At 46.7% G+C, this 18,047-nt stretch overlaps 1 protein-coding gene across 2 annotated transcripts in view; it reads right to left on the reverse strand.

The window, feature by feature from the left end:
* Nucleotides 1-2,431: 2,431 nt before the first annotated feature.
* Nucleotides 2,432-18,047, reverse strand: part of SEPTIN8 (septin 8) — a 35,444-nt gene continuing 19,828 nt past the window's right edge. Inside the window, exons 3-10 of one of the 2 annotated variants that reach the window (XM_062002146.1) lie at nt 17,259-17,454; nt 16,413-16,593; nt 11,355-11,516; nt 9,822-9,918; nt 9,312-9,480; nt 8,926-9,058; nt 7,829-8,019; nt 2,432-5,373 (exon numbers count right to left, since the gene is read on the reverse strand). In XM_062002146.1, the coding sequence (XP_061858130.1) occupies nt 5,370-5,373; nt 7,829-8,019; nt 8,926-9,058; nt 9,312-9,480; nt 9,822-9,918; nt 11,355-11,516; nt 16,413-16,593; nt 17,259-17,454 (1,133 nt within the window). In that variant the 3' untranslated portion in view covers nt 2,432-5,369. Of the gene's footprint in view, nt 5,374-7,828; nt 8,020-8,925; nt 9,059-9,311; nt 9,481-9,821; nt 9,919-11,354; nt 11,517-16,412; nt 16,600-17,258; nt 17,455-18,047 lie in introns of both variants that reach the window. The other variant, XM_062002145.1, reaches the window with a different exon arrangement.

Genomic DNA, 18,047 nt, shown 5'->3' on the forward strand with positions numbered 1-18,047 from the left:
ATGAAAGTTGGGGGATTCTGGTTATAAAACCTGTCAGTCTAAAGAAAAAAGCTACAAGGAAGAGTTATTGCTCGGAAAGGTGAGAATCCAGCTGGAAGGTTAGGGATGTTAGTTGATTCTCCAGTTCCAGCCCAACACCACCCCGGGGGGAGGCTGCAGGGGCAGCAGCTCTAGCAGCAAGCCGAGCCCTCGCCTCACCAGCCCGGCTCTGTCCCTCCCGCCGCTGGCAGCTTGCTCAGTGTTAAGGCCCCGCCCGCGCTCCGGCCCAGAGAACAGAGCTTTGGGATTAGTGCAAGCCATGCAGTGGCCATAATTAGCAGCTTAGCTTTGGCAAGTTATCTTAGATCCCAACTTTACCAAGAAACCCGATCAAGCAAACTTTTCCCAATCGAAAGACACGGTGCATCTTAGTCCTTGCTATATAATCTCTTCCATGCAATATATCGCAAGCTTAAAGGTGAAAGCACCAATTAATTTCTTCTGCATGCGATGTTTTGGACTTAATAATTCTTCTAATTAACATATCTTCCTGTTGTTATGGAGCACGCACTGGGAAGACTAAAGAAGCTACAGAAAGAACAAAAGAGAATCAGTATTTAAGTTTCAGTTATTTACACGAAGTAAAGACAGCAAGAGAAGTCAGAGTACAAATGCTGCACATGTCACCTGATGCCGTGCAGAGCTGGGCACAGACTCTCGAGTTTAAATCATCACAACTTGGAGAAGCTCTCAAAGCTGCCAAGATCTTCTTTAGCAGTGGTAATCAGAAGATTGATTTAAAATGTTAACAAGGAAAGGCTGCTGACAGGGGACACCTGAGAAGCCACATGCTATGGAAACACAGGACAGGGAGAGGTGTGGAGCTGTTGTTAGCCTGTCCAGCAGCCTGACACAAGGAACTGAGGTTGGCCTTGGGTTGTCTTCTGAACAGAAAGCATCCATGTGTCCTAGGGCCTTGGTCACCAGCATTCAGCTCTGGAACTGCAAACTATGGACAGGACCTCTCTCCCTCACTGCTGAGCTGCTTTTACAACACTTGTCGTTCCTCCTTCTCTTGCAAGCATCTCTTGGAGCTTTGCACAAATACTCATGAGTGATCCTAACGTTCCTGTGGAAAAATACTTGCCAAAGAATGTCATCTTGAATCACCAGGTGCCCATATTTAAAATGACCAGCAGCTCTACCACCTCAATTTCTCAATTAATTCTCACATACTTGAATGCCCTCTCTGGTCTCTCATATTTGGCTTTAAGAACTATCGGGATGGAAAAGGTAAAACATTTCGTACTCACCACTCAGTATCAACTGCTAAGCCCCCTTCAATGCTTATCCTTCCAAAATAAAATAGGCTCAAGTAACACCTCTAACCCAGTCCAGGCTCAGGCTTTCACCTACACTTAGTTGGTGATCACTACAGGCAGTATCACCCCAACACCCACCAGTGCTTCTGGCCAGTGCCCTGCAGGTGGGCAGCATCCACACAGGACAGTACTGCAGCTGGGGCAAACAGCCCTGCCCTGCAAGGGGGTGGGATGCAAACAGGCAGCATATAAGATGACCACAACCACCCTCTGCCCTTTAGGTAAGGTGTGTATGCAAAAAGCAGAGGTCTTGCATGTGAGGTAGCTCCTGCAGCACCAGCACAGTCCATCTGCACACTTCTAAGAGGATTTCAGAAGCAGCGAGGATCACTGACTGGGTTTTGTTCTTGAAACAAGAGCTGCAGAAAAAGCTCCCATCAGAAGCATCACTTCAGCAAACATTCTGCATCAGCCAAACTCCACTTCCTGCTTTTGTCTTAAGCGCAGCATTGATCTCGGTCCAGTATCCAATAAAGGTCTGCTCAGAGAGACCTTAAATTAACTGAGTAGCACTTCACATGCAGCAAAGCTTCACAGGACCGGCACCACGAACAGGCCTTTGGGTAAAGCTTTAGCAGCAGCTCTGAAAAAAGAGCCTCCAACTAAAGCTGTGCCCCTGTTTGGCCTTGAACTAAGTGTATGATGTGCTTCTCCAGAAAAAGCATACATACAGCTTTGGAAGTATCGTTAGGAAATACCACCCTCCATCTTTGCTCCCTTTTCATCCTGACCTCTTTGGGCACCATTATACCAGTGAAACTGCCATAAATTTACCCACAGAGACACCATGTCCCTCAAGGGAGAAGTGTCAAAAAGCTTGAAGGCTACTTTTGCACAAATAGGGATGGTGTTTGGATTAGTATCTTAGAATTTCTCCGCAGATCACAGACGAGGTGCTTTTCTGCACACTGTATGATGTGGACATGAGCTAATTTTATTTTGGAATATTGTGAATAGTCATAAGGCATCCTGTGACCAGGAAGCTTCCAATCCTTACACCTTAGCACTTCCACAGAGATCCACAAGACACCACAAGAAATCCACCCCTAAATAAACAACACCACAAAAACTCAAAATACATGTGAGATTTAATAAAAGAAAAAAAAAAGTACAAAGTGAGTAGAAAGGAATGAAAGTAAAAAATCAAATCAAATCAAATACCAAAACCCCAACACATTTGGAATGACAAAGCGAAGGGATGCAGCCCGCCGGAGAGGCTGCTCCCCCTGAGCGGGCTCCCTCCAGGTGCTCCGAGACATACGCCCCATCTCCACCACAGGGCACCCAGCACAGCCAGACGGGGCACCTGCAGAGCTTAGAGCCCCACAAAACACATTTTAAATTAGAAAGCAGGCAACATACATGAAGGGAAATGGTTAAATGATTTTTAAAATGGATCAGTTTTCCTGTTAATACCAACCTTTTACAGATAAACATATGAAACAGCTGAAAGGTGTATAACAGAACAGCTCCAGTCATTTCTGAAGGGCTTTTCTTTCCCTTCTAGCCTATGAGATGTAAATCTTCAGACTGGAGGGAGATTAGAATCACCATGTATTTGTAACTTGTTAAATAAAAATAAGATCCAGAATTACCCTACATACGACCTACTTAAATCTTGTCTCAGCCAGAAAGAAAAATCAAGTACTAGAGGAGAAAAAGAAGACTGCGTCCATTGGGGAGATTATGATGTGACCGCTCTAAAGAACAAGTGACTGCAAGGAAAAGGTATGTCAGTCACAACACCAAGTCAAGGTAATATCATCATCAAAATGTTGTTACATACATTCTGAATGTCTTCACCAGAAAAAGCTGGAAATTTCTCCACAATGCCCATGGATTTGAAGGTTTGTACTCATTCACTGTTATAATCTTTATTCTTAACTACTTGGCAGCCTAGGAAAAAAAGAGTGGATCTCTGATGAGCCAGGGCAGACAGAAATCATTTGCACAGATCCCACTGGCTGCAGCATGAGATCAGGGGGAAAACTATCAACTGAGAGCGTGACAGTGAGTGGCTCTTTTCACACCCAGTGTCACCCGTGATTGCTGTGTCCAACCCCACGTAGCACCGTTGAGAAGCAAAACCAAGAACCACACCGTGCTGCTTACTCGTGCAGTTAGTGCACCAGAGTTTCTGTCATGAGCAAAAATCAAGATCTTGCCCCTAATTTGCTACATGGTTGGAGATGTAGTCAGGGGTGAGCTGGAATTTTCGTCCTGCATGTAACAATAGGCTGGGTCCCTTGCACCTTTCTCTGAGGAAAAAAAACACAGGAACTCTCCTGACATTTGACAGTTACTCTTTAAAATACATCTAACCTGGAGGCACAGCCTTAAAAATTAAATGTTCAGCTTTCAGCAGACTCCTAACAAGCACGCATAACTGTTCTAAAAAGTACCTGTGACATCTTCATGAGGTTCCTCCTTACAAGCATCAAGAAACACTGACACCATTTTCATTGTATCCATATTAAAGGTCAGTGTCCATACAAAAACGGTTTAACACCTGAGGATGTAATTAGAAAGAAAAAAACAACCCCAAAGCTGCTTTAATGGGATATGCAAGTTAAAGAACCTCATTTTCCAATCCAGTGAAATGCTGCGCTCAGGCAGACCTGTACCGCTCAGACACCAGGCAGTGCACCTCCATCTGTACATCAAACCAGGGATTTGCTGACATCTTAGAGACAAGTTTTCCAGGAAAAAAAACCAACAAAAACCCAAAAACACAGCAGAAAAATCCTGTAACATTAATAACTCAATAAAAATGCACACACTCATAACTAACACTTAGCCAGCCAGTGTTTTTATAAACTATAAAGATGCCATGTGGGGGTCAATATGAGATATTTGCCTTCTCTTAGCCTGTTAGCCAATGGATGGAATTGGGTCCAGCTATTTTTCCATGACAACGTAGCCACTAAGCTTCTATTCAATTATCACCCTGCCTTATCACAAAATGGTTTGAGTGGAAAAAAAAATAATATTGATCTGAATTATTCCCCTAAGCTCAGTGGCCCAGGAAAACAAGGCTGTGGCTTCTAGGCTTGAGGAGTGTTAAAGGAAGCACCTTCTAAGAGGAACGGAGCCTATAGGCATAAATACAGTGCATAGATCAAGATCAGAGGGTTCTCCTTGTTAGGCACATAATAAGTTTAAGGTTAAAGACTGAAAATAAAGATGATTCCTTAAATAGTTTTTCCACAACAGTAAAACACATTGGTGAATGACAACTGTGAAGTTACACAAAGTCCTGTAGTTCCACATTATACAACAAGCTCTTATGAAAAATCTTTCTATATAAATGTTCTATTTAGCAGTAAAGAAAATTCAAAACATTGTCCCACAAACATTATTAACCACTCTCTCGCTCTTATATATATATATTTATATATATTATAAATGATGTAGAAAGTGTTTAGAGTAATTCAGGATTAAAATACATAACTACTGGAATGAGGGATACTCTGACTACGATTCCCAGGGCAGAAAGTCTAAGCATTGTGGTTTTCTACCCATTCTACAAATGTATTTGAGAATTTTGTTAGAAAAATAAATGATTCAGCATTCTTCATCCCACTCCTCACATCTGTGCACGTACAGGGGAGGGAAGACGAGCCTCAAGCAGTCACCTTAGCCATTTAAGAAAAACAACAAATCTAGAAAGCAATTATTTAGCTGGTGGGTAAGATGAGTTCAGACAAACAGTTATGGTTGCTTTACAGATGGCTGCTCAGTCACTTGGGTTTAGAACAAAACCTCTTACTTTAGGGATTAGTTGACTTTAACAAAATGTACAGAGAAAGGTGACTTCCTCAAAACCTCCCGACAAGTCCTGTACAGAGAACAGCGAGTCGTTACACTGCAACCACCGAAGATGCTCATTTTCTCTTTCACTTTGGTCCACTCACACAATGTTATGAGAAGGGTCACGGGGTGGGAAACTCAAGCAACTTAACACATGAAAGCACCAAGTCCCCTCTTGGCCTGAAAGTCTGTGTGTGATTAACTGAAAGAAACAAAACAAAGAGCATGAATTAAAGTTATGATAATTAAACAAAAGCGAAATATGTTAAAAACAAAAACAAAAAGGAAGAGACGAGCAAACGTTTCTCAGGCATCTGAAGGACTCACAGACAAGAGCAAACCCCCAGCACAGCCTGCTCAGCAGCTACCAGCACAGAAGAGAACCTCAGCACAAACAGTTTTATATCCCCTTGGCACCTGCAATTCTCCCATCTCCATGCAAGCAGAGTTGACAACTCCGGGCTAATCTCACACTGAGCTCTGTGCAGACCCAGTTCCTTGCTGAGCAAAGCCTGAACCCTACTGCTGGTCCTGGGGGAGGACCCTGCCTGCCACCAGCTTCCCAAATGCCAGCTGCCTTCCAGCCTGGTTTGATTAGAAGGTCTCAGTAAGGAAGCTGGCAGAGACAACCAGGGAATACTAAGATTCTCTTAATGCCCAAGTGGTCTGTGGGGTCCCCATCAAATCAACCTCCCAGGATACAGCTGTGGGATGAGTTAGGGCAGTGCTCTCCAACACACAGGTTTCACAAGACCCCCCCCAGCTCCTTTTGATGCCTCCCACACAAAGAGGGCATCTGGGAAGAGAGGTCACTGGTCTTTCTTGAGCAGAAGCCCCAATACCACATTTTCAACCAGTTCACAGATCTGAAAAAACCCTACCTCAAAACCCAATCAAAACCACACTTCCTCTGCCTAATTTATTAATTTAATTCCTGGTGATGGTACACGTCCTCCAGTCATGCTCCAGAGCTGAAGTGAGCCCCCTGCCCCGGTGCCAGGCGGGGCCCTACAGCACAGAGCACATGCTGAGGGTGCCCCTCGGAGCTGCTGAGCTGCCTCCTGAGCTGCCTCCTCGCCTCTCAGCAGCAGAAGGGCATCCAGACTCACACCTGCAGGTGGACTACAACCAGCAAAGCACAGGAGCCCTATTTGTGGGGCAGGCAGAGGGAGTGGAAGGGTGGCCACAGCGCGCACAGGACGGCCCCATCAGAGCCTCCCGTGACCTGTGACGCTCACACAACTCAGCCTGTGGCTTGGCGTGCTCACCTTCTTCAAAAGCAGACCATGGCTCCAGGCTGCCCCTGTATACAGACCCTAATTCAAGTGTGAGTTTAGCTGGATTAAGCCCTATTTTTCAGCAGATTATTTTACCAACTGTTTTGGATTCTGTGGGTGAGGTGGGATATGCCCAGAGCATGCCAAGAGGTCTACAGAAGAGAGGGCTTTGGTTTTAAACACCAACACATTTATATTCCAAGGAAATTCATCAAGTAATACACACCATTCCACAGGAAGGAACAAGCCACTCACATGTCAGTACACAGAAAGAGCTTCTCTAGTGCTGTGGTTCACAGCAGAGAAAGGACAGGCACAAGATCTTATCAGCAACATGAAACCAAATGTTGTGTTATCAAGAACAAACTCGGTGCCACTCTGGATGGTCTTTTTTTTCCAGTTCATCATTAAAAGGCTCAGGAAGCACTGCCACCAGCCTGTTCTGGGATTGCCAGAATGCTGTTCAAACTCTTAAACTCCTTCAAGCAAGAAGTAGTAACAGAAAAGCTAGAATAACAGAATTACCAGCTTGCTTGTTGGTGTTTTTCATTTTGCTCTCTAGCCAGCATTCCTTGAAGTCTGACTTGAATAGAAGCAGGATCACCTTTCCTTTTCAAATGTTTGCCCCATTCCTGCTCCACCATTACAGAATCAGCAGCTGAAAGAGCATTATTTACATGTCTTCCCTCCACACTCTTGCTGGCTTCAGCAACGTCAATTAACTTGCAGCAAGCTAAGATAAGAATTCTGGCTTCAGGGAAAAAGCACCTTCTTGTCAGCAGAATTGTGTCTTGGAGCCCTATTTTACACAGGGCCCTAATGAATTTCCAATGAATCTTCACTCTGAGCTGCTGATTCCTTCTTATACAGCCCTGCTTCTAAAAATAAAGTAAGCCCACTCTGCATAGAAGGCCCCAAGCCTACAGCTGACAGTGAGATAGTGCATGATGGGCGACTTCATTTGTAAGACATGACAGCTGTGTTAGGATTGTCCCCACTCTGCTCTGCTGAGACGAAGATGCAGCTTGTTTCTAGTCACTGTCCTGTCGGCCTCCAGGAGCAGAGGGCTTGCAGGGTCACTCACGCTGGCTGTCACAGGGGCAAGAGCAAACCCCACAGGCCTCTCAGCCTTTAGAGAATGGCTCCAAATTGCAAATCCCTCCCACCTGCAGCCACCAAGGGTTCCCTGAGGCAGTGCCCAGGCACAAAAGGAGCCCAGTCTCTCCTCTGATTTAAGCAAAGGGTCAAAAGAGTAGGAATCAGGATTCTAAAATCCCCTTTTCCATTTGTTCTCTAAGCAATTTACCAAACATTAAAGCATCTAAGCAGACACCCAGGTCCTCAGTGGCAGAGGAGGAAGACTCAAGTCCAGTCACTTACTTTTTCTTGTCTTTGTCCTTCTTCAGCGGCTGCTGTGAGGTAGCCTGCAAGGATTGGGACTGCAAGGTTTCCACCGCTACTTTCCGCCTGTTGAAGGCATTCATCTCTTCCTCCAGCTCCCTCCTCTTCTCTTCCACCTTCCGTTTCTCTTCCTGGTGTATCCTTTTTAAGTGCTCAAATTTCTCATGCAGCTGATGGGAGACAAACCCTCTGAGCATCACATCCAGCACGGCCATGCAGCAGCATTCCCCCCACAGCCGCTGTTACACCCCACACAGACCCTCGCCACCTCCCAGAGAGCAGCCAGCTGGCAGACATGGCCCCTGCACTCTGTAAGCCCCCCAGCACACCTGACGCCTGGGCAATCACAGCCTCTTCACCAAAAGCAGTGAATAAATTCAGCTCTGCCTGACACCACATATCATACCAGGAGAAAGCGTGTCCCTTAGCACTTCAGCTACACAGCTTTTCAGTATCTCCAGGGATGGGGACTCCATCACCTCCCTGGGCAGCCTGTGCCAGTGTCTAACAACACTCTCAGTGAAAAAGTTCTTCCTCATCTCCAACGGCACAACTTGAGGCCATTTCTTCTTGTTCTATTGCTTGTTACTTGGGAGAAGAGACCAACCTCCAACCTCGCTATAACCTCCTGTCAAGAGTAATCACATCTTCCCTCAGCCTCCTCTTCTCCAGGATGAACAATCCTGGCTTTTGAAGACGGTCCATTTATTTCCTCCCCAGTCACAGCAGCAGCTCATGGCCTCACACCACCGAGCTGGGCGACTCCAGCCTGGCTGCCTCCTTTGAAAACACTCACTGAGACACCCTGCACAGCCCTTCACTCACCAAGCAGCCACTGAGTCTCCCACACACTGCACAGGATGAGGAACTGTTGTTTCTGAGGCACTGAAACCAGTGAGGCTGTTCTGCAAACATTACCCTGCGTCCCCTTCTCTGAGTGGGGGAAGGTGTGTGTGTGTGTGTTTGTGCTTTGGCTGGTGAGGTCTGCTCGAGAGCTGCATCTGCTTTCCAGGATTCATACATTGCCCAGACCCAGATCCTATGCTGGCGCTCCCTCAGGTTTTTGGCACACCCACCTCTCTCTCCTTCTCCTTCAGCTCTGCCTCCGTCTCCTTGACTTTGTTAACAAACATTTGTCTCATTTCTTCCTCTTTCTTCTGGAGCTCACCCAAGAACTCTTTCCTTTTGGTCTCGTATGTTTCTTGGAGACTAGGGAAAGAAAGCAAACGAATTCCATACTCTTTGGATACCAATGAGCTAGGGATGGGGAAACACACGCCTGTTTTATTTGAACACAAACAGGCAGGGAAGGGAATGCTACCGAAGTCAGCTGCAAAGTTCAGACCCAGTGCTAGTATTTTCCAGCCCAGCATTGTGGCTATCACCTACAAATCTCCCATTTTTTGCAGGTGTTAGACCAAACTATTGCTCCAAATTGATGCTAGACATGAAGGCTGCTCACCTGAAGGGCTGGCTATCTGGATCAGTGTCCTTGAAGCCCATCTCTTCCAGCTTGCACCGCCTGTACAGCTCATAGTGGCGAGTGTGAGTCTGCTCCCGAAGATCCTCCATGTTGACTCGAATCAGCATTTCCCGCAGTTTCACAAAGTCACAGTGACTTTCATTCTCAACTGATGGAAGCGGAGCGAGAAGTCAGCAAACAGCAGGTACAGATTAACCCCAGAAACTCCCCTCCCAAGGGCCTCTACCTGCTGTCAGGGCACAACACAGCCCCTTGGATGCAGGGATTCCCATTGACAGTTCCTGTCTGCCAGCAGGAATGGGAATTCAAAGGGAAGTCTGGCCAGACCACAGAAGGCTGCAGGGGCATTTCTGCACCGTTGAGCACAAGGCCCCTTAACATACATGCACTGGTAGGAGGGCAGAGCCGGGGAGGGTGGCAGCGTGTGCACATGCATACGTCTGTGCACACAGGAGGTTGGAGGCAGGTACCCAGCCGGCAGCACCTTACCTTGCACCACTCCCCACGGGTACTGCCGAGCTCTCACCAGCTTGTTCCCAACCTTCACCTCCTCTGTGCTGCCGACCACAGCAAAGGGCAGATGAGCCTGAAAGAGCCAAGGCCAGGGACTGAGTGCATGGACGAACCTCTCAGAGGTCAGTCTGGCCACTAGATTTCCTGCACTCGGGCACAAGATCTACTTCAAAACATCCTTCCTCGGAGGCCATCAGCCTCCAATACTCAGAACAGTCTCTACTATGAACTGGGATATTATAGGAGAGAGCAGTGTGGGGCCATAGCACAGCCTACCAGCAACACTGGCTACACCGAACCGGATGGGAAAATATTGTGGGAACATCACGATCATTACTGATCTCCCTCTATGCCTGTGTCAGGCTGTTCTTTGCAGCCTTTCCACACGCCAAGAGCAGGCACTCCCTGCCTCGCAGAAAGCACAAGCAAAGACATCCACAAACAGGCCTTGGCACAGCCGTGTACGCGTGGGCACTGGGAGGAAGGGACACGTGCAGGATGCAATGTGTGCCTGTGGCTCTCTGAGCCTGCAAAGCACTCGGCACGGGGGTAAGGGGGGCACTGTCCTGTGGCATGCGGTAAAGTGGTTGCAGAGCCAGAGCCTTGGCGGGACGGGGCTCATGGCAGTCCCTCGCCTGCAAGGGGAAATGCATCTAGAAGTGGGGAACAGGAAGAGAAGCAGCCAAGAACATTTCCTTTGGGGGTGGTGGGGAAAGAAAAACCAAGCAAGCACGACTGCCACTTTTCCCTCCAATGCACACAGATTGCAATTATTTTAAAGAGTGCATCCTCCAAATTTTTCACAGATTCAGCAAAAAAACAAACTGCTATAGTGAAAACACATATCTAAGGTGGCCCAAAAATGGATTGGCTCTTAAGTTTGGGGTTTTTTAATTAAAAAAAATGGTTGTGAGACAAAGCATTTCATCAGAAACAGCTGTGCAGGGAAAAGATCACTTTGATGGAAAAGCTACTTTGTGTGTTAAAGAAATCAACGTGGAAATATTTCAGCTGCAATAGCTACACTGTGATTTAGGGCACAGGAAACCTGAAAGTGTTATGCACATGCTTCATCCAGGTCTGAATTTGCAAAAAAAGAAGAAAAATTAGAACCTATTTTTCTTCCTTATTTTCGGTTGGGTTTTCTCTGTTTAGCCTCTGTAGGTCAGACAGCTAATGCAAATCTTGACTGTAAAACTCTTATCCAAAGTTTCTCCCCCCTCATATGAAAAGCAGCCTAAAAGCAGACAGAATGAATTTTGAAAAAAAACATTTTTAAAAAATTCAATAAAATACACTTTAGAGACGAGTTTTCCAGAGAGGCCACAGATTAAACAAGAGCCACATTTTAATTAATTCTGTATGCAACAGCCATTAGGAGACTGTCAGATCCACAGCTCAACTTTCAAACAGACTTCACATCTGGACGATCCCACTGAAACTTGCCCTTCAAATGCATTTTTGTGCAGCACAACTCGTGGCAGCAATGCCACTGGCAGCGTTACTCACGTTCATCACAGAGTTGATCTCAGCAACTGCTTCGTCGTCTGTGGGGAACTGATAGATCTGCACACCATTGCTGACCAGTTCACTCATTATCTTTATCTTGAACTTGTGCAGCTCGCTCTTGGAGATGGTGTCTGCTTTGGCAATAATTGGGATGATGTTCACCTACAGCGGAAGGAAGGAAGGAAGGAAGGAAGGAAGGAAGGAAAGAAGGAAGGAAGGAAGGAAGGAAGGAAGGAAGGAAGGAAGGAAGGAAGGAAGGAAGGAAGGAAGGAAGGAAGGAAGGAAGGAAGGAAGGAAGGAAGGAAGGAAGGAAGGAAGGAAGGAAGGAAGGAAGGAAGGAAAACCATCCAGGTAAGCAGCATTTTGGCAGGCAGCTCCATGGGGAATGACCTGAGTCCTACCCTAGTGATTGCTTTACATTTCATAAACCCACAAAGGTGTTAGGTTTTGCATGTGAACTGCAGCACAAGCCCAGCTGAACACTAGAGGGAAGAGTTTTCCAGGACTAATTTTGCTACAAGGCTTTCAGATAAACCAAACATCCTGCATTAAATACACAACGAGCAGATCAAAGCCTCCGCTCTTGCTATGTATTTTGTTACACACTTTGAGGAAGGCAGAGGCAGCGTAACTGTCACATCTCGATTTATCACCTATCCACTTCTGTCTGTGCTGACAAACCATTTTTGGATGACACGCTCAAGGATGAAATGCTGCAGTGAGCAGATGTGAAACCTTCCTGTGCTGAAGCAGAAAGAACAGGGATTCTTCAGATGCTTTCACAGCAGCTGCAGATCCCTCCAGTGGACTCCCTGTGCCTCTTGGAGAAGATTGCAACTTGGGCATGCTGCACAGATTACACAGACCACCTGGGGAAAGTGCAGGGTGCCACAAAGCAGACAAGAGAGTCCTTTTTGTGCTGTCGTTGCTCAGCTTTGGTTTCACACCAGTAGTCACTGAGCACATCACACTGTGCAGCTGCATCAACCCAGGTTTCACAAAGCCACCCACAAGCTGCAGGGTAGGGAGGTCCTCCCACACTCAGTAAGTACAAAAATTAAGAGCAAAGGAGGGCCTCATCTTTCAGAAGGGATGTGGTTCACTATGGCCTTGTGCTTGGGACACCTACAGTGAGTGAGGCAGGATCTCACACAGCAACCTCTACTAGATAAAGCTACTATGCCCAGAAAAGCCAAGTGCAATACTGCAAACCACTGCTTAAACAAACAACAAAACTCCTCTGTCTGAACAGTAGCCAAATTCATAGCAGTGAAACAGAAGAATTCAGATAAAGGAAGGGAAAGTACAATTTGCCATCTAACATTGCCCAGCAGCCAAAGCTTTTTGTCCTACAGAGTAGAAATTCATAGCAGTCATTTGGTCTCCAACGGGTGTCCATTAAAAAAAACGACCTTGCTTTCCCAACTCAAGTTCTCTTTGTAGCTCAGTGCTTTTTCCACACTTCTCATCTTTTCTGCCCCTGCTCTGGTTTAGCACTTGCTAAATACAAGAGCATTTACTTGCTCCAACATTAAATTGTCTTAATTTGCTCATTGAAAATTTATCTGAGAGGATGCATACCTTCTTTTTCTCAGTCACTGACCTGGCCTCCTTTGCCAAGGACTATAAACTCACACAGAACAAGGTCTGCTGCTGCTCACTCCACTCCTCAGCATGTCAACATCCTCATTACAAAGGTTAAAAGGGCCATGGCCACAGTTGGGTGCCTCCCTGACCTGCTAAGAGCTGAGGAGGTTTGGATCAACCATCTCGAAACAGAGAAAGGGTCAGCTCAGGACTCATGTATCCCCTGTGAGAAGAAAGGCACTACAGGGAGCTGTTGTGTGCAGCGCTTTTGCTTTCCAGCAGCCAGGCACACTGACAATGAGCACAACAGGCCATTTCAGTCCATTTTCAGTCACTGTTAATGTCCTGCCCTCCTATAGCACCATCCACACATACATTTCTATGCAAAGGCTACAGTCTGTGGCAGAGATTAGTGTCAAATAAACTGGTATACAACCAACTAGAGAAGTCACCTCTCCTCTCCTTCTTGAACAGTTGTAAGAAAACCCATAGAAGGAAGCAATGCCAGAACTGTTTCTCCACTCATGCTTTTACACCAGTAATGTCTATCTGAGGTTCCAGGAAAAAATCCCAGAGCAATACTCTTCAGTTTAATGGAGGAAGAACAACATTCTCTATATAAAGATTCAGTAAAGTTAACTACTGAATGTGACAAGGGTGCAGCATCCACTTGGCTGTCAGTCTTTGCTGGAACCAGAATTATGACCAGAGGAAGTCTGTGCTTCAGACAAGACAGTGAAGGCATGTATCTCCTCAAGTTGTTCTGACCACAGAGTTATTTCTCGTCTCCAAAAATAAAATATAACAAGAATGTGCTAAATTAAGTCAGCTGGTAGAAAATATTTGTTCTAATAAAATAAGGCTATCAAGCATTTTCACCCTCTGAAATACAGCTGGGCTTTTCTTCATCTCCAAAGAATTCCCAAATGCAAGTCCCAGTGAAGCCAACAGGTAAATCCTACCTTAGAAATCAAGCAGCAGAGCCACAAACTGAGCCTGGAGCATCCCAACTGGCCAGTGACGCACCTGGGATATGTCAGCTCATGAAGGGCAAGCAGCTAGCCGTGGCTTGTATGTAGCTAGCCACAGCTTGTGAACAGCACACACCAGCTGGAAACTACTGGAGGCTAACCCACATGGCAGCACATCACTGGACCATCACTTTCCAGGGCAGGGCTGTGGCTTAAATCAATAAATCACCTGCTCATTCAATACACACCCAGTTTTATTTCTCTCATTTATGTTATTTATTCATCTCCTCTTTTTCCCAGGTTAAACCCAAGGGGCAGCCAACGCCTGCCAAGTCATACACGCTTCCCACCTACCAGCCAGGCAGCTACACTTCAGCTACCTAGACATAGTTCTGAAGATGCTTCTGGCTGTAATCAAATAGCTTAGACATGAGCTCAGCCAAGCAAGTCTTGTGTTACAGCACAGTGGAAGATTGTTTACAAAACAGCTCTATGTAGAAGGGATTTTGTAAACTTCACACTAGAAGCCAGATCCATTATTGCCATCGTCACAGATTCAAGTCTGCCCAACACCTGATGCCGTGCCACTGGGGTGCTGCAGCAAAGGAGTAACTGGGCCAGGCTCCTATGAACCCCTTGCTAAACTAGTCCCAGAGCCAGCAGAGCAGGCAGCAGAGCACTGCCTCCAATACAGCTTCCATCTCCATGGGCTCCATCCTTCAACTGTAAAACAAGGGCCATCAGATACGTAAAGCTTCCCAAGAGGAAAGCCAAGTCCAGGTGTGCTCACATGGCCACAGACATGAGTCAGTGCATGTCCCCTCTCTGCTGGGGCATGGTAATCACCCATGGTTACCAGCCTGGAGCAGATAAAGCTGCCTGGGGTTGCTGACATCCCACTTCACTCTGCACACTTGCTGGCCCCCAGGCACAAACAGTCCACATGTACTGGGAAAGGGGCACAGAACTGTAACAAACCAACCTTTAAGGAGTGCCTGGGAAGCACCTTTCTGTCCTGGGATGTCACTGATGCAGAAACGCAACATAAACCCCTGACACCCAGAGAAGATCAACACTCTCTAATTACTTATTCAGTTCCATGTGCCTGCTTGTGTGAGGCCACCACACCATGAAATCCAAGATGTTCTCACACAGTGGTAAGGAAGGAGACAAGAGCAAAGGGATAAAATGTCTTCAGAGAGGATTATTTAAGTGGAAGTTTAGAAATATAAAAAGCTTGCGTGTGCACAAAGTTCCCATCTCTGCACAAGTACAAAGGATTTATTTTGGTCCTACCCAAGGACCACATTAAAGGCAGCCACAGGGAGATGTGAAAAGCAGGGAATGCAGAAGGAAAGCAAGAGAAAAGCTTTGTGGGACCACCAGCACCAAGGGGAATCGTTCACAAGCTTTCCTCCAAACATATTTCTGGGACCATGTAATGCTGGCCCCACGCCAAGAGACAAGAGTTTATTAAGGGAAAGTTTTTGGATTCCTGGTGAAGTCAGTGTAACTGCCACCACAGTTACAAACAGCCCACTGCAACAGGAAGCCAGCGCCTGCTCTGGAGAGGGGCCAAGGAAAAGCAGGCCAGCAGCCCCGGGCGGCCAGGGCACACAGCAGAGACTCGGCAAGGGGCATCGCTACCCACCAGGCACGTTCGATGGAGCTGCACGTGGATAACAGCCAGGGAAGAGAGCATTCCCTCTGTGTGATCCAGGGCATCCCCAGCTTCTGCAGGGCCCCAGCCACCTTGCTGCCCTCTCTGTACGGAGGATCAGCATCTGTCCTCTGAAAGGAATCGTCTTGCTGCAGAAATACTGCTCCAAAAGACAGGAAAGTCATGTGAAAATAAGAGATGCTGCTGCCACTAGTGACCTTTGAAGCCTCCTGCAGCTCCCTGGAAGCCACCTGGAACCACCAAAGGTGTCAGGCACCCTGAGCTGCAGGAATACCAGTGCTACTAAGTAACCCACTGCCCTCTAAGGCAGAATTGATTATACACAAAGAAACAACCCCCAGACACATCCTCTCACAACCCACTTTTAGGATTCCTATGACTTCGAGAACTTCTCACCACATTCACATCTTCAGAAGATCATCTGGCACTAGCAGCAGTGACAGCTCACATGTTCCCTGTGTGCCAGCATCCACAGCCAGCTCTTCTCCTCAGCCCTTCTCTCCTCTGTACTGACCACCACCATAGGACACCTGCAGTTTTGGTGCCTCTCAGCCCCTCTGTCCCTGGTAACTCTAGACTTCACGCAGCTAGCTGGAAAACAGGTTTTTCACCTGACATTCTTCAGGAAAGCCAGTAAGGAAAAAGACCTCCACAGCCTACCAGGAAAGGCAAAGTTTTTACCAGAGTCCTAAAAACAGCTAACAAGCAGGAAGGAGCCTAGCTCTTACGCAGAGGGAACTAAACCTTCCAAGTGCCAATCAATATTAACAGAAGCATCAGCACTTACAGAAAGAGGGACCACAGTCTCCAACTCTTTACCTTGCTATCCAACTTCTTCATCGTCACTAGGTCCAAGGACTTGAGGGAGTGCCCAGTTGGGGTGATGAAGTAGAGGCAGACATGAATCCTCGTGTCGTGGTAGTTGAAGAGAGAACGGCGGATTTTCAGCTCTTCTTGTAAATAGTTTTCAAACTGCGTATCAATGTACTCAACTATCGGCCTGTAACTAAAACCATACCATTAGCAACCCAGATACTGGAGCTCCAAATTAAACAGTATGCAGGCTTAAGGAGTTCTCATAGACGTATCATGGCGTCATACAAAAAGTAGTTGTACGACTCAAATGACAGGAAAAGTGTGGAATTTACACACAGACCTTACAATCTAAAAGGTTTTTAAGAGTCTCCTGAGGCTGCACGGCAAAGTCTAAGGACAGCAGAGTATAGAAAGATGACTACTTCCACAGACCAAACTTAGCCCTGATCTCAGGGCCGAGCCATCTGGCTGTAGCAATGCAACATGACCAAGGAGAAACCCTGGAGTTCCAGGAAGCCTTTACCTGGGGCTTGAGCAAGATGTCTGTGTAATTAAATGAGACAGACTGGTCACTGCCAGAACAGATAATTCCCAACCCTACACTGAGGACAGCTTGTTAACAGCTGACGCTCCTGGAAGACACCATTCTCTACTGGAAGGACCTCCTGTGACCTCTCTTTTTGGCTTCTCATCCAACTTGCTCTACTCTCAGTCCCCAGAAACAGAGCCACTGCAAGAAGCTACTCTGATAACAGAAACATGGACAGCTCCTCTGCAACCCCGCAGGCAGTTCCCGGCTAAAGCATCAGAGCAAGCCCAGAAACACCGAGCAGATGGCATGACACCTGCCTTTCATCTTTATTTATCTGATCCCCAAATCCAACCGCATCCACAATTGTTAACTTGAGGTGGACATTGCTCTCCTGCAGGTCATATGTCCGCGGCCGCAAGCGGACGGCGCTCTCGTAGTGACTGGCCTCCTCTGTCTCAAATGTGGTATTGAAGAGGGTGTTCATCAGCGTGGATTTCCCAATGCCAGTCTCACCTAGGAAGGAGAAATCATCAGCCCAGTGCAGCACAAACTCATCACAGGTGCTTCAAAGAACAGTAATTACAGAGCAGAACTAAATTATACTGTGAAAAGTGACTACAAATTGGGTGTGGAGAGACATATAATTGTCACAAAGGTAACTGCATTCTTGAAGGCCACCCATACTTAATAGAAAGCTAACACCCAACACTTTGGTCTCATCTCCCCAGTGAAGAACATACAGCACAGCAAAACACGCCATCTTCCCCTCCATGTACCCCGATTTTGCTTGGGATACTGCATAAGAGAAGCTGGGGAGGAGTGCAATTTCAGTACAGTCTTTAGAGTCTTCAGATGAGGGGTAAAACTCAGCTGCTCCTACTGATGAGGATTCTCTGGGCCAGTTTCTGGCTGTCCCACCACAGAGATAGCTCCAGGCAATGCGGCAGCTCTGCACAGAGCGATGGGTGTTCAGTGTGCCATGGAGTGGGGCACAGGGAAGTCTGACGATGAGGTTTCCCCTCACATCTTTGTGTAAGATTCCCGACTTTAATAGGCTGCTTTATCACTTTTCCTCTTTGCTTTATCTTAATGTTAAAGTCTCTAGG

Source organism: Colius striatus, chromosome 9 (assembly GCF_028858725.1).
Source record: "Colius striatus isolate bColStr4 chromosome 9, bColStr4.1.hap1, whole genome shotgun sequence".
NCBI lineage: Eukaryota > Metazoa > Chordata > Aves > Coliiformes > Coliidae > Colius > Colius striatus.